The following is a 14,262-nucleotide window of genomic DNA, read 5'->3' on the forward strand; positions in this document are numbered from 1 at the left end:
GAAAGAAGGAATGATATAGTTTCCTGAAGTGCAAGCAACAAAAAAGTCTCTTACCTTGACTTGGCAGATGTCCCTGAAAGGAATTCCTCAACCGTGACAAGAACTTGCTGTGTTATTCAGGGACAGTCTCTACCCAATATGCGTGTCAGCAGCCAGAATTCCTGAGGACCCTATACTCATGTTGGTTCTTGGTGACTATCCATGCCAAAGAGAGGACGTTCAAATCACCTGTTTTTTTGTTTTTTTCACTTGACTTCTCTTTCCCAGTCACTTAGTTAGTGCAGCATCCACTAACCTCTCCTTACAATTTTGGCTTGTCACCCACTGTCTCACATTCCCATGATTTTTGCTGAATGTTATAAAAAGCAAGGTCTGATTAGATGTGCTGAGACCCATTAGTATGTCCCCTCACTTCACACATGCAGTCTGACTATAATGAATTATTAAAAGATATAAAAGCTAAAATCAAATTGACAGTAAATAAAATTAAATCTGCATGTTATGAATCTCGACTGCTTTCTATACATATTTATTCCCCTAGTAGTGAAATTAGAGGAAATGCTAGAAACCACTTAATGTAAAAGAGATGAAGTGAATAAGTGTCTCCATTGTGTGTGGTGTGCAAGTCTGATGGTGGTTTATGTATTTTTACAGATGACAAGATTAGAATAATTCTCAGTCTATGTTCTGACTTTTAATTGGCTCCAAATATTTGTTTCAAATTTTGGCACAAGACCAGCAGTTTTGAGGAAGTGGGTAACCACTACGCCATACGCCTGTGGGCATATGGCATAGTGGTTAAGAGCACAGACTGCTAACCCCAAGATTCCGAGTTCGATTCGAAGCAGTGACCTCAGCAACAATGACGACAACAATAATAATAACATCGAAGAATACTTTAGGAATGAGAACCCAGGTTTGAAATTTCCCCAAGACACCTGATGAAGGCTGGAGGGTATATCAGCTGAAATGTTGTGTTAACAACAAACAAGATGAGGACAAATATCCCCATTGCTCAGCTGGTGCTTATTTTATCAACCCCAACAGGATGAAAGGCAAAGTTAATCTCGGTAGATTTGAACTCAGAATGTAAAGATGGACAAAATGCCACTAAGCAGTTTTGCCCTGTATGCTGATGATTCTCCCAGTTCATTGCCTTATCGACTCCAAATATTGATTTCAAATTTTTGCACAAGGCCAGCAATTTCAGGGAAGTTGATTATATTGGCCCCAGTGCTCATCGACCCCAAAAAGATGAGAAGCAAAGTTGACCTCAGCAGATTTGAACTCAGAATGTAAAGCTGGACATTCTTATGTCCGGCATTCTTATGAGTCTCCCAGGTCACCACCTTTATGATCTCACCAAAATATTTATGGCTCAAAATATTTTTGAGTCAGCATTACAGAAATTGGCATCTGTGAAATATTTGACAAAGATTACTACACTCTCGGAGTGGTTGGCGTTAGGAAGGGCATCCAGCTGTAGAAACTCTGCCAGATCAAGATTGGAGCCTGGTGTAGCCATCTGGTTCGCCAGCCCTCAGTCAAAATCGTCCAACCCATGCTAGCATGGAAAGCGGACGTTAAACGATGATGATGATTGGTTTAGTCAGTGCCTACCCTTAAAAGATAATTTCTGATGAAGCTTAAGCAATAACAACAGTGAATACTTCTCTTTGGTTATTGCATTGGACACATCTACCATAGGGTATAAAAACAGTAAACACCATATTTCAATGTGCCTTCGAAAATGTATTAGTAAGTGTGGCTGGTATTACAATCTCTCACAATAACATTTACATTGGTGGCTGTACTACTAATGATCTGAAATACAAAGGAAAAGTGCATTATTTACATTATTTACATTCGACGGATATTTGTCCTCATCTTGTTTGTTGTTAACACAACGTTTCAGCTGATATACCCTCCAGCCTTCTTCAGGTGTCTTGGAGAAATTTCGAACCTGGGTTCTCATTCCTAAGGTATTCTTTGATGTTATTATTATTATTATTATTGTTCAGGTCACTGCTTGGAATCGAACTCGGAATCTTGGGGTTAGTAGTTCGTACTCTTAACCGCTATGCCATATGCCCGGGCATATGGCGTAGCAGTTAAGAGTGCGGACTACTAACCCCAAGATTCCGAGTTTGATTCCAAGCAGTGACCTGAACAACAACAATGATAATGATGATAATAATAATAATAATAATAATAATAATAATAATATAATAATAATAATAATAACAACAACATCAAAGAATACCTTAGGAATGAGAACCCAGGTTCGAAATTTTCCCAAGGCACCTGAAGAAGGCTGGAGGGTATATCAGCCGAAACGTTGTGTTAACAACAAACAAGATGAGGACAAATATCCGTAATGTAAATAATGTACATAATTCCTCATCTCTTAAATATAGAAAAGAAAAGTAATTTTGTAAAAATTCACCTCCCTTGATATTGCTGTTAATGAAGAGAAGAGTGACTTATGAGATCTCCAAACATAGTATTCAACTGGACAATATGTTTGTGAAGAAGGTATTAGACTTAAAAATCTTAGAGAATTGAAAAGAATTTTTCTTCTGTCTATCTAGGCAGCATTTGTCTCATAGACAAGAACAGAGGAGAATGTGAGATTTAGGATTGGCAAGGACTGGTATGCTTTCGACAGTCTTTGAGCTGTCTGGAACTCCAAAGCTATCTCCCTCAAAACAAAACTACGCATCTTCAGTTCCAGTGTCAATGCTGTTCTTCTTTATGAGTCAGAAATTTGGAGGGTCATCAAAGCCATAAAGAGTAAGCTACAGATCTTTGTCAACTAATATCAGTGATACATGCTCATGACCTGGTGGCTGGACAAAATTTCAAACACAAGTCTGGGATAGAATGAACCAAACTTCCATCAATCAAGAGGTTCTTATTTCTTTATAGCCCACAAGGGGCTAAACATAGAGGGGACAAACAAGGACAGGCAGAGGGATTAAATTGATTACAGTGACCCCAGTGCATAATTGGTACTTAATTTATCGACCCTAAAAGGATTGAAGGCAAAGTCGACCTTGGTGGAATTTGAACTCAGAACGCGATGGCAGACGAAATACCTATTTCTTTACTGTCCACAAGGGGCTAAACACAGAGGGGACAAACAAAGACTGACAAACGGATTAAGTCAATTACATCGACCCCAGTACGTAACTGGCACTTAATTTATCAACCCTGAAAGGATGAAAGGCAAAGTCGACCTTGGTGGAATTTGAACTCAGACCGTAACAGCAGACGAAAAACCGCTAAGCATTTCGCTTGGCGTGCTGACATTTCTGCCAGCTTGCCACCTTAAATCAATCAAGAGATTCTGAAAAGGAAATGGGGCTGGATCAGTCACATTCTAAGCAGTATTGCAGGACAAATGTTAAACTGGCAACTCAAAGGACCCAAGAAAACCTGGAAAGAATGCATGGAGAATGAAATGAAAGCAATCAGTCTCACTTGGTCTGAAATCAAAGAGGTGGCCCAAGATCACATCCACTGGCATGAAATAGTTATGACCTAATATTCCTTATGAAGTAGTGTGGACTAACTTTTCTCCTGTGAAACAAAATGTTACTAATCTGTGGCTCAACACTGAAAAATAATGACCTTTCAACTTAGAAAACAAATGAAAACAACACATACATGATAAAACAAAATGATTAAAAGGAAAAAAAAGAAAAATTAAAAGTACAAAAGATTACATTATCAAAAAAATCTCTCACTTTAGAAAATACAGGTGGGTGAAATCAGAGATCAACCAGCGAAACAGCAATCCCAGAATTACTTCAACAACAAGGGTTAATTCATTCTAGCATATTCTGAGAAAGTGGATTTTCAGAGGTATGAAAAAATAGCCCTTTATGTTTTTATGGCGGAAGAAACACACTAATCCATTTGAAACATTAAAGAGACATTTGGCTGAACCCCTGTGGCACAGATGTTTGATACAACAAAAAAAGCTATGGTTATTACAGCTGCTAGTCAATATTCATGGAGGCACAATGGCCCAGTGGTTAGGGCAATGGACTCGCTGTTGGAGGATCGTAGTTTCAATTCCCAGACCGGGCATTGTGTGTGTCTATTGAGCGAAAACACCTAAAACTCCACGAGGCTCCTTCAGCTGAATACTCGTCATTGATTGGTTGAAATTACCGAAATTTGACAACTCTAACCCTTTTGTTACTAACCCGGCCAAAACCGGCTCTGGCTCTGTGGTAAAATGTCTTGTTTTCAGAAGTTTTGAATTAAAATATTCCACCAAGCCTTAGTCACAATTTACATTCCTAACACTAGCTTAATGATAACTAAGTTATTTTACTAAATTCTTTGTTATATTCAAAATAATTGAAAGAAACACAGAGCATCTCAAAATAAATACAGTAACGAAAGGGTTAACAAAAAATAACTTCCAAAATACAGAATTTTCTCAGCAACGCCAAGAGTAAAAGATGTTTTATGTAACACGTTCTACAAGTATACGAAGTTTGAAAGCATTTAGTTACAAAAAAATAATTTTTAAATCTGTCAGTCAAAAAGTAAAGATCCAATAATAAATTCAATAGGAAATGAGCTTCTGTTGTAATGAAATTAAATTTTTGAGTGGTGAAATATGTCAAAGCTGGTATACAAATATGTATTGTTACTAACAACCTATGAAGTTACTTTATGTGGACTTCTCTGATCCTAGTGCCATCGCCAGATGGTGAATTGGTGACTTCAGTCACATCTCAGCCTCAGTACAAGTCAAAAGATTAGTTTCTGTGTAGATAAGTAATTAGTAAGTTAGAGATAAAGCACTCTTTAACTATGATCTGAATAAATGAACTTCATTGTCATATTATCTAGCTATGTTTACATTCCAAGTACGTGAAAAAAAAAAAAAAAATATATATATATATATATATATATGTGTGTGTGTGTGTGTATATATATATATATATATATAAATAAATATATATATATATAAATTTTCACAAGTAGACAAACGTAGGTAAGCACTCATACACACACACACACACACACACATATATATATATATATATATATATATATATATATATATATATATATATATATACATATGTATTTATTATGACTATGTATACATGCTAACACACACATACACAGAAACATGTGTGTACGCATGTATCTATATATGTATATACATATATCTAAATAAATAAATGTATGTATATCTAAATAAATAAAGTACCGCTTGCAAAAAATAAAAAAAAATTCTGAAGTATTTTTCCTTTCAGACAAAAAATATTTTACACACACACACACACACACACACACACACACACACACACACACACATATATGTGCCTTAACTTACCACACTGGTTTATATATATATCAAAGGATAAACAAAAATAACAATAACAACAACAACAACAAAAAAACAATACTTTCTCACGATATCAGTTTTTTGTTTAGTGGTTTGGTCACTTACAAGCATAACATATCATCATGGCTGAAGACAAATCTTCTAAAGATGATAAAAGTGATGTACCTACTGCAGCACCGTCATCAGAAACTCTGTCTGAGTCAGTTGCATCCACGGCAAACATCATACCTGTAATTAAAGTACCTTGGCATAGTAAGTCAATAACTTCTCAAAGAAATCTCAGTTAATACAACAATTGAAAGAATATGTGTGTGTGTGTGTGTGTGTGTGTGTGCATGTGTAAATGTATATGTTTGTGTGTATATATATATATATATATAATATATATATATATTATATATATATATATATATATATAATATATTTAACGATTATTTATATCATTATTTATATATTTAATGATTATATATATATATATATTTAATGATTATTTTTCTCTGACATATATAATATATATTTTTGAATTTTGGAAACTGTTTCACTTGGTTTAGTCTTGTCTGTATATGTAGGCGTCGGAATGGCTGTCTGGTTAGGAAGTTTGCTTCCTAGCTATATGGCTTCGGGTTCAGTCCCACCGCATGGCACTTTGGGCAATTGTCTTCTGCTATATCCTCGGGCCGACCGAAGCTTTGTGATTGAATTTGGTAGGCGGAAGTTACTGCCATGTATGTATATGTGTGCGTAGGTGCTTGTGCCTCTCCGAGAGAGAGACAGAGGGAATATATGTGTGTGTGTGTGTGTGTGTGTGTGTAATAATAATAATAATTTTTATAAGCTTAAAGCTTATAAAATATTATTAATATTATTATTACAGAATTATTCGGTGCTTGTGGCCAATAAAAGAAAGTATTATTTACAGAATTGTAAAAATCAAACCTGCTTACCAAAAACCATCACATATATATATATATATATGTATTCTGATTACCATTTTGAAGTTCCCATGGTGAGTGACCGGTGGATAGCTGCATGTTCAAACCACTTTCTATATTGAGTAATTTTTTCATCTGATTTGTATATACACATATACATATGTGAGTGTGTGCGCATGAATCTATATATATCAGTGTCTAAAATAGTGTCTATGTGTCTGTGTGTGTTTGTGTACATATTAAAATTTAGTTTAGTAAATAGACTCACAAAAATCATAGTGTCGAAAATTTGATCATCTCCAACAATTTACCATCTTGATGCTAACAATTTCTTTTCAGGGTTCTTTTATCATAACATCCTTTTGTTTTTCTATCAACGCCCAAGTGATTGTTATTTTAATGATTCAAGAGAGATTAGTTAAATTAGCTGTTAAAACTTTCAGCACAAGGCTGCTGTCTTTTTATACACTCAGCAAAGCTTTCAAACAGCAAATGTCAAGGACGGAACTAAATGTTGAATGATGTGTTTGTAGTTGTACTGTCCATAGCTATCCGGGCTCTGAGTATGCTGTTTTCTGTAACCCCACCGTCCTTCTCATCTGAGAAAAAATAAATGATATAGATATGTAATGAGGAATTTTAGTTCTGAAATAGGTTTTGAACATGTATTTATGTAACTTGCTTCATAAGGCTGGGGTCATTCCAGGTTATAGGTCCCAGAAATATCACTATGTGTAGAGCTGACCAGGCCCGCCAGTACTCTCTATTGCTTGTGGGCCCCGTGCCAGCCCCTCTGCATTCTCCAAAGTGTCATTGAGCTTCTTGAGATCTTCCCCAATATATCTGTATATTGTTATTGGAAACATATATCTGTATCTATATAGTAAATATGTGTGAGTGTATCTGTGTTGTAACCATTCCAGTCAATTTGGTGTTGCTGTTTTATGTCTCTTCTTTCCATGACTCAGTTTGTTGTGTGACCTCCAGTGACATTATTCTAGAGTTATTTTTACAAGCTGGGAGAAACATTTATAAATTTCCCAGCCTTGATGCAGTACCAGACAGTGGCTCTCATGGCTTCTGATCTTAACTGATTGGAAGTGTTATCATGTACATTGTTTTGTGAGCTGGCAGAAACGTTAGCACGCCGGGCGAAATGCGTAGCCGTATTTCGTCTGTTGTTACGTTCTGAATTCAAATTCCTCCGAGGTCGACGTTGCCTTTCATCCTTTCGGGGTCGATTAAATAAGTACCAGTTACGCACTGGGGTCGATATAATCGACTTAATCTGTTTGTCTGTCTTTGTTTGTCCTCTCTGTGTTTAGCCCCTTGTGGGCAATAAAGAAATAGGTATTAAAGATGGGCTACAGCAAATATTCTGCTCAATACCACAGATTTGCTTGTCAGTTGTTTGACCTTAACCATTTGACCATGTCCCTTAATGGCCGACGATATGTGCAGAAGTAGTGGGGAAGCATCATAGCCATGTGTTAAAAGGAATTCTTGGAGGTTTGGATAATTCACCTTTGGAAATATGGGTGGTTTGTTCAAAGTCCTTAAACAATCCTTATTCAGGGACCTTTTGAGCAGGATGGGCTACTCAACCAGAAGAAAATTCTAACTGGGCCCCACCTACAAGGTCATGTGCTGTTTATCTTGATATGAGATCACCATGTCATGCACATATGGTTGTGATGCATGTGCCTGGTGTACCCTTATCAGACGGGTATTTGTGATGGGTATACTGGGCTTCGTATATTTTACCCCAGTGTCACTTTGATGGTATGCACTGCTCTCTCACTCAATAATAATGATGATGATGATGATAAAGGCTTTACTTGTAAAAACAGAGACTTAATATCTCTGAGTGAAAGGAAGAAAGTGAGAGGGGAAGGATTGTTTACTGCTCCTACTGGTTTGTGATAACCGACTTAAAGATCAATGTATCAAAATTATTTTTTGTCGTTTTTTGTAGCTTTATGTGTTTTATTTATTTGTATTAATTTATTTCTTTGCTTTATAAAGAAATGAATAGATAAGAAATTTTTTGTGGAAGGTAGGAGTTTGACTACTTGATTTCACTTCTGACATTACACTTACATACATACATACATACATACATACATACACACACACACACACACACACACACACCACACACACACACACACACACACACACACACACACACATGCATGCCTATATGGCTGATACAGTCATTCATTTTTCCTCAATCTCTGTCATTTACATGTAGTCTTGATTCTTTATGGTAAACTTGCACTATCTTCAAGAACAGAAGCCCCAGAAACAGACATGTCTCTGGCACTCTCCTCACACACTGCTGAATGATTTCCATCCGCCTCAATACATTTTACATTTTGAAACACAGAAAATTCATAAGAGATATTATCTTTGAATGAAAACCTCAGTAAATTTGCTTTTCATTGTATATTTACATTAAGTATGATACACAGATGATTATTTTAATCTAATACTGTGTCTGTTGCATACAACAAATATTTATTCAACCAGGCAACAATTTACAATACCAGTGAATGTGTATTCACTGTTTTCTCACATATCAGTGGTGACAAATTTCATCTAAGCATGTGGGGCTTGGTGTGTGTACATACTACGGACAATGCCCAACAGGGCAGAAATACTCAGGTGTTTTCTCTTCCTGTTGCTGGGACAGTTTCTGTCTCCCTCCAATATACATTGTTTTTAAACATAACATGTCTGTAAGAGATGTTATCTCCAGACAAATACTAATTTAAATTTGCTGTTCAACAATCTAGTTATAGCCATCCTTTTAATTACCGTAAATCCTCAAGTATAATCTGCATTTTCCCCCAAAATTTAAAGGTCAAAATCCTTAGTATGTATTATACACAAGGTTAAAAATGAAAATTATTTTCTAAGCAATGTCCGAGTCTCTATTTGCTGTCCGGCAATGTTTATTCAGATGCATTTTGTAATGTCGGACGCGAAAATATCTTAAGCTAAGCCTGAAAGCAATGAAGTCATAAAAGAATCATCCATAAGTTGCAATAAGCAACATTTATTAAATGTTATTACTGTTATTTCTTTATTTTCTGCAAACAAAATGCACAGAAAAGCTACACGTTTGCATTATGTTATATTTACAATAATGATAAAGTACATTACCGTATACATTTTTACAAACCAAGGACGTTATATAGACCTCTTTGACTCAAGTTAGAGAAGGGGTGCGTATTATACACAAGGTTTAGGCTTTTCAGAGGTACAGACCCCTAAAAATCACCTGCGTATTATACTCAAGGGCAGACTATACTCGAGGGTTTACGGTACTGAAAAACAGTAATCCATGATTTTGTTGTTTGGTAGGTATGCATGTGAGACTCAGGGACGTATGTTCCAGGTGTGCTAGGAGAGTACTGCACATCCATTGAAAATGGCAAATCTTTATATATAAAAGAGAGGTTGTGTGCTCTCTGTCTCCTATGATTTAGATTCCTAACTGCTCCCACATTTTGTGGTGCACTTTAACCAAAACCGGGTATCTTATAGTCGTGATTCATATCGAGCCCTTCTGGGTATTAGCGTGCGTCTACGATGAGTCTATGATTTAAAAAAAATTTACCATCAATTTTTCCCATTTTTTAATGCATTTTTGGCATATATAAGGGAAGTAACTCTCTAAAAATGTATTATTAAATCTCAGAACGTAAAAAGCTACAGTACCCCCCCCCTTTGTGGTTAGCCATATTGAGATGGCTATTATACTTTACATCTCTAAAAATGCTTATATAGTTATTTTCCTTACAAATCCGAGCAACGCCGGGCGATACTGCTAGTTTATTATAAATATTAAGCTTCCGTGTCGGTGGCACGTAAAAAGCACCATCCAAATCGTAGCCGAAGCCAGTGCTACCTCGACTGGCTTCCATAAAATGCACCATCCGAATTGTGGCCGATGCCAGCGTCGCCTCGACTGGCTTCCATGTCGGTGGCACGTAAAAAGCACCATCTGAATCGTAGCCTAAGCCAGTGCCACCTTGACTGGCTTCCATAAAATGCACCAATCTGACCGTGGCCGATGCCAGCCTCGCCTGGCACCAGTGCAGGTGGCACGTAAAAAGCACCCACTACACTCACGGAGTGGTTGGCGTTAGGAAGGGCATCCAGCTGTAGAAACTTTGCCAGATAAGACCGGAGCCTGGTGCAGCCTTCTGGCTTCCCAGATCCCCGGTCGAACCGTCCAACCCATGCTAGCATGGAGAACGGACGTTAAACGATGATGATGATGATGATGATGATGATTAACCTTACTTGTTAATTTAATCACAAATCTTAGTGGAAAACTTTTGTTATACTCCAGCTTGAAATTTGGTGGCATTAGGTGTAGCAGCACACCCAATACAACAACTGCGATATGCCACTGGTGAAGCTGTGCATGAATGATATAACAACACAAAGCAAACACTTAATAGTAGCTTTTGTTTCACCACACAAGTAATATTGAGGTTGGTCATGAATTATAAGTTTAACAAAAGGTCAACACAACTGAAGGAATAATTCAGTAATACTCTTTTACTCTTTAACTCTTTTGCTTGTTTCAGTCATTTGACTGCGGCCATGCTGGAGCACCGCCTTTAGCCGAGCAAATTGACCCCAGGACTTATTCTTTGTAAGCCTAGTACTTATTCTATCGGTCTCTTTTGCCGAACTGCTAAGTTACAGGGACGTAAACATACCAGCATCGGTTGTCAAGCAATGTTGGGGATACAAACACAGACACACAGACACAGACACACACACACACACACACATATATATACATATATACAATGAGCTTCTTTCAATTTCCGTCTACCAAATCCACTCACAAGGCTTTGGTTGGCCCAAGGCTACAGTAGGAGGCACTTGCCCAAGGTGCCACGCAGTGGGACTGAACCCGGAACCATGTGATTGGTAAGCAAGCTACTTACCACACAGCCACTCCTGCGCCTAGTGTTCATAAATATTTGATTATTAAAGCTCTGTACTGAAATTTGTCAAGACAAGAATATATACACACTAGATTTATATCAGTCAACTATATTGACATATTCAGGCTGAGCAGAAGGTTGTGAAAACAACTACTGTAAACAGCAAGAGAGTGTGTGGAGCAAGGCCATGGGTTATTACTAGTTTTTATATAACTCTTGTAAGGAAATGTACTAGAGCCTTATATGATAGAATGACCTTTCACATGATGTCTGGCTACTGCTTGCTCGTGTGAACAAGATTGTGCTATGTCGTGGCTTAAACTTTGTTATTTGACAACTTGGTTTGAAGTCATTAAAAATAATCATTGAATTATTTATGAAGTTTTTTCAAATTCAGATTTTCAAATTATATATTTATGCATTTTCAGGAAACTTGAAGAAATATTTCACAAGTCTATCCTTCCTTGTCTACAGTAGTCATGCTCTTTCCTGCTGGGTAAGTAAAAGACAAGAATAAAGTTTTTTTCATCATTGAAACTAATTTTTTTTAAAACAATTGATTTTATGTATTAGCTGGAAATGTTTTAAAAACCATCATCATCATCAGTTTAATATTCATATTCTCATGTTTGCCTGGGTTAGATCAGTGGTTCCCAACTGGGGTCAATATGGCCCTTGGGACTCCATATGGCACTTGTGGGATCCATATGAGATTTTGTTGTTAAAGTTTCATCATCATCATCATCATCATTTAGCATCTGTTTTCCATGCTAGCATGGGTTGGACGGTTCAACTGGGGTCTGTGAAACCAGAAGGCTGCATCAGGCCCAGTCTGATCTGGCAGTGTTTCTATGGCTGGATGCCCTTCCTAACACCAACCACTCCGCGTGTGTAGTGGGTGCTTTTTACGTGCCACCTGCACAGGAGCCAGACAGAACTGGCAAACGGCCACGAACGGATGGTGCTTTTACGTGCCACCGGTACGGGGGCCAGGCGAGGCTGGCAATGGCCACGAACGGATGGTGCTTTTTACGTGCCACTGGCACAGAGGCCAGTCGGGGCGGCGCTGGCAATGGCCACGATCGGATGGTTCGCTTACTTGTCACCGGCACTGGTATCACAGCCGCAATTTCCATTGATGTTGATCGACTTCGATTTTGGTTCTGCTTTCTGATTTGATTTGGTTAAAGTTTATCTGCAATAAATCTGCTATATTTCTACAATTCACAAATTATGTTAACAATTTTTTAATACAATTCCTTATAATATTTAATTATAAAAATATATGATTTTTTAAACATCAAATGGCTAGGAGGGTCCATCTGAGTAAAATAGGAATCAAAAGCATCTAGAAGCAAAAAATGGTTGAGAAACACTAGATGAGATGGAATTCTTTGAGGCAGATTTTCTACAATGTTCTTCTAGTTGCCAGCCCTCATCTGTTTCCAAGCATGGTGCCTGACGTACGGGAGATCCACTCTTTAGGTAATTCCCTAATAGTTTCTCTATATTTGAGAACTTCACTTGTACTTTTCTTTTTGTCCTTTATATCTGAAAAGTCTAAAGTGGCAAGCTGGCAGAATCATAAGCACACCAGGCAAAATGCTTAGCAGCATTTTGTCTGATTTTATGTTCTGAGTTCAAATCCCACCGAGGTTGACTTTACCTTTCATCCTTTCAGGGTTGATAAAATAAGCACCAGCTGAGTATTGGGGGCAACATAACTGACTTACTCCTTATCCTGAACTTGCTGGCCTTGTACTGAAATTTGAAGTCAGTATCTGAAAAGTCTAACTTTGCTTGATACAAAACCAACGAAATTGCTCAAGTGTTCTCCTTTTATTTTCTACTAGCAGTATCACCCGGCGTTGCTCGGGTTTGTAAGGGAAATAACTATATAAGCATTTTTAGAGATGTAAAGTATAATAGCCATCTCAATATGGCTAACCACAAAGAGGGGGGGGTGTTACTGTAGCTTTTTACGTTCTGAGATTTAATAATACATTTTTAGAGAGTTACTTCCCTTATATAAACCGAGCGAAAATGCATTAAAAATACGGAAAAATTATGGTAATTTTTTTTTAAATCGTAGACTCATCGTAGACGCGTGCTAATACCCAGAAGGGCTCGATATGAATCACGACTATAAGATACCCGCTTTTGGTTAAACTGCACTGCAAAATGTGGGAGTAGTTAGGAATCTAAATCGTAGGAGACAGACACACAACCTTACTTTTATATATAAAGAAGATATCTTGAATCAAAAACTTCCTATCAACCAGCACAATTGCAGCATGCATCTGACATGACTCATTAACCCATATTTTATCAACTGCCTGTGCCTTAGGGTTCCATCTGCATATTCATGACCTTATTGTCACATCTAACCATATATCCTCCTGTAGCCCTTCATTCTTTCTTAACTTTCTTCACATAACCATCATTCACAAACAAGATGCCTCCAAAACATCCTCCAATAGAGTCATGACAATTTGCAGCTCTAAAACACAATCTCTACTCACATCAAGAAAACAGTTTTGCTCTATACTTAGTTGTGAGTTGAGCCTGTATAATTCAGGCTCAACTCACAACCAAGTCCCTTAACTCTTTCATTACTAACCTGGCTGAAACCGGCTCTGGCTCTGTAGTACAAATGTCTTGATTTCATAAGTTTTGAATTAAAATTTTCCACCAAACCTTAGTCACAGTTTATGTTCCTAACACTAGCTGAATGATAACTAAGTTATTTTACTGAATTCTTTGTTATATTTTAAATAACTGAAAGAAACACTGAGCATCTCAAAATAAATATGGTAACGAAAGGGTTAAACTCATCACAGGTCTCAGAATCTCGTGTGTGTGTGTGTGTGTCTCGATATAGGTTGGAATTCTAATTATTCTATGTTAAATGTTAATAATTCTGAAACTATAGTTGAATATGTTTGCCAACCAAATCCATAAGTTGAGTTTACAGATAGTC

General features: G+C 37.1%; 1 protein-coding gene and 1 long non-coding RNA gene across 4 annotated transcripts in view; one reads left to right on the top strand and one right to left on the bottom strand.

Annotated features, from left to right (window-relative positions):
- The window catches only part of LOC115215849 (solute carrier family 40 member 1-like), a 43,291-nt gene that overhangs the window by 12,630 nt on the left and 16,399 nt on the right, over positions 1 to 14,262 (top strand). For 2 of the 3 annotated variants that reach the window (XR_005000701.1, XM_029785187.2), the window contains exons 1-2: positions 5,411 to 5,629; positions 11,711 to 11,778. Coding sequence is in view for 1 of the 3 variants with exons in the window: in XM_029785187.2 (XP_029641047.1) it covers positions 5,500 to 5,629; positions 11,711 to 11,778 (198 nt within the window). In the remaining 2 variants the exon portion in view is untranslated. Of the gene's footprint in view, positions 1 to 5,410; positions 5,630 to 11,710; positions 11,779 to 14,262 lie in introns of those variants that run through there. The other variant, XR_005000702.1, reaches the window with a different exon arrangement.
- Positions 5,436 to 7,425, bottom strand: LOC118764878. Its single transcript, XR_005000703.1, has 2 exons — positions 6,322 to 7,425; positions 5,436 to 5,605 (listed from the first exon to the last, which is right to left on the bottom strand). It is a non-coding gene; the product is annotated as an uncharacterized LOC118764878 (long non-coding RNA).

This window comes from Octopus sinensis, linkage group LG9, assembly GCF_006345805.1.
Source record: "Octopus sinensis linkage group LG9, ASM634580v1, whole genome shotgun sequence".
NCBI classification, from domain to species: Eukaryota; Metazoa; Mollusca; class Cephalopoda; order Octopoda; family Octopodidae; genus Octopus; species Octopus sinensis.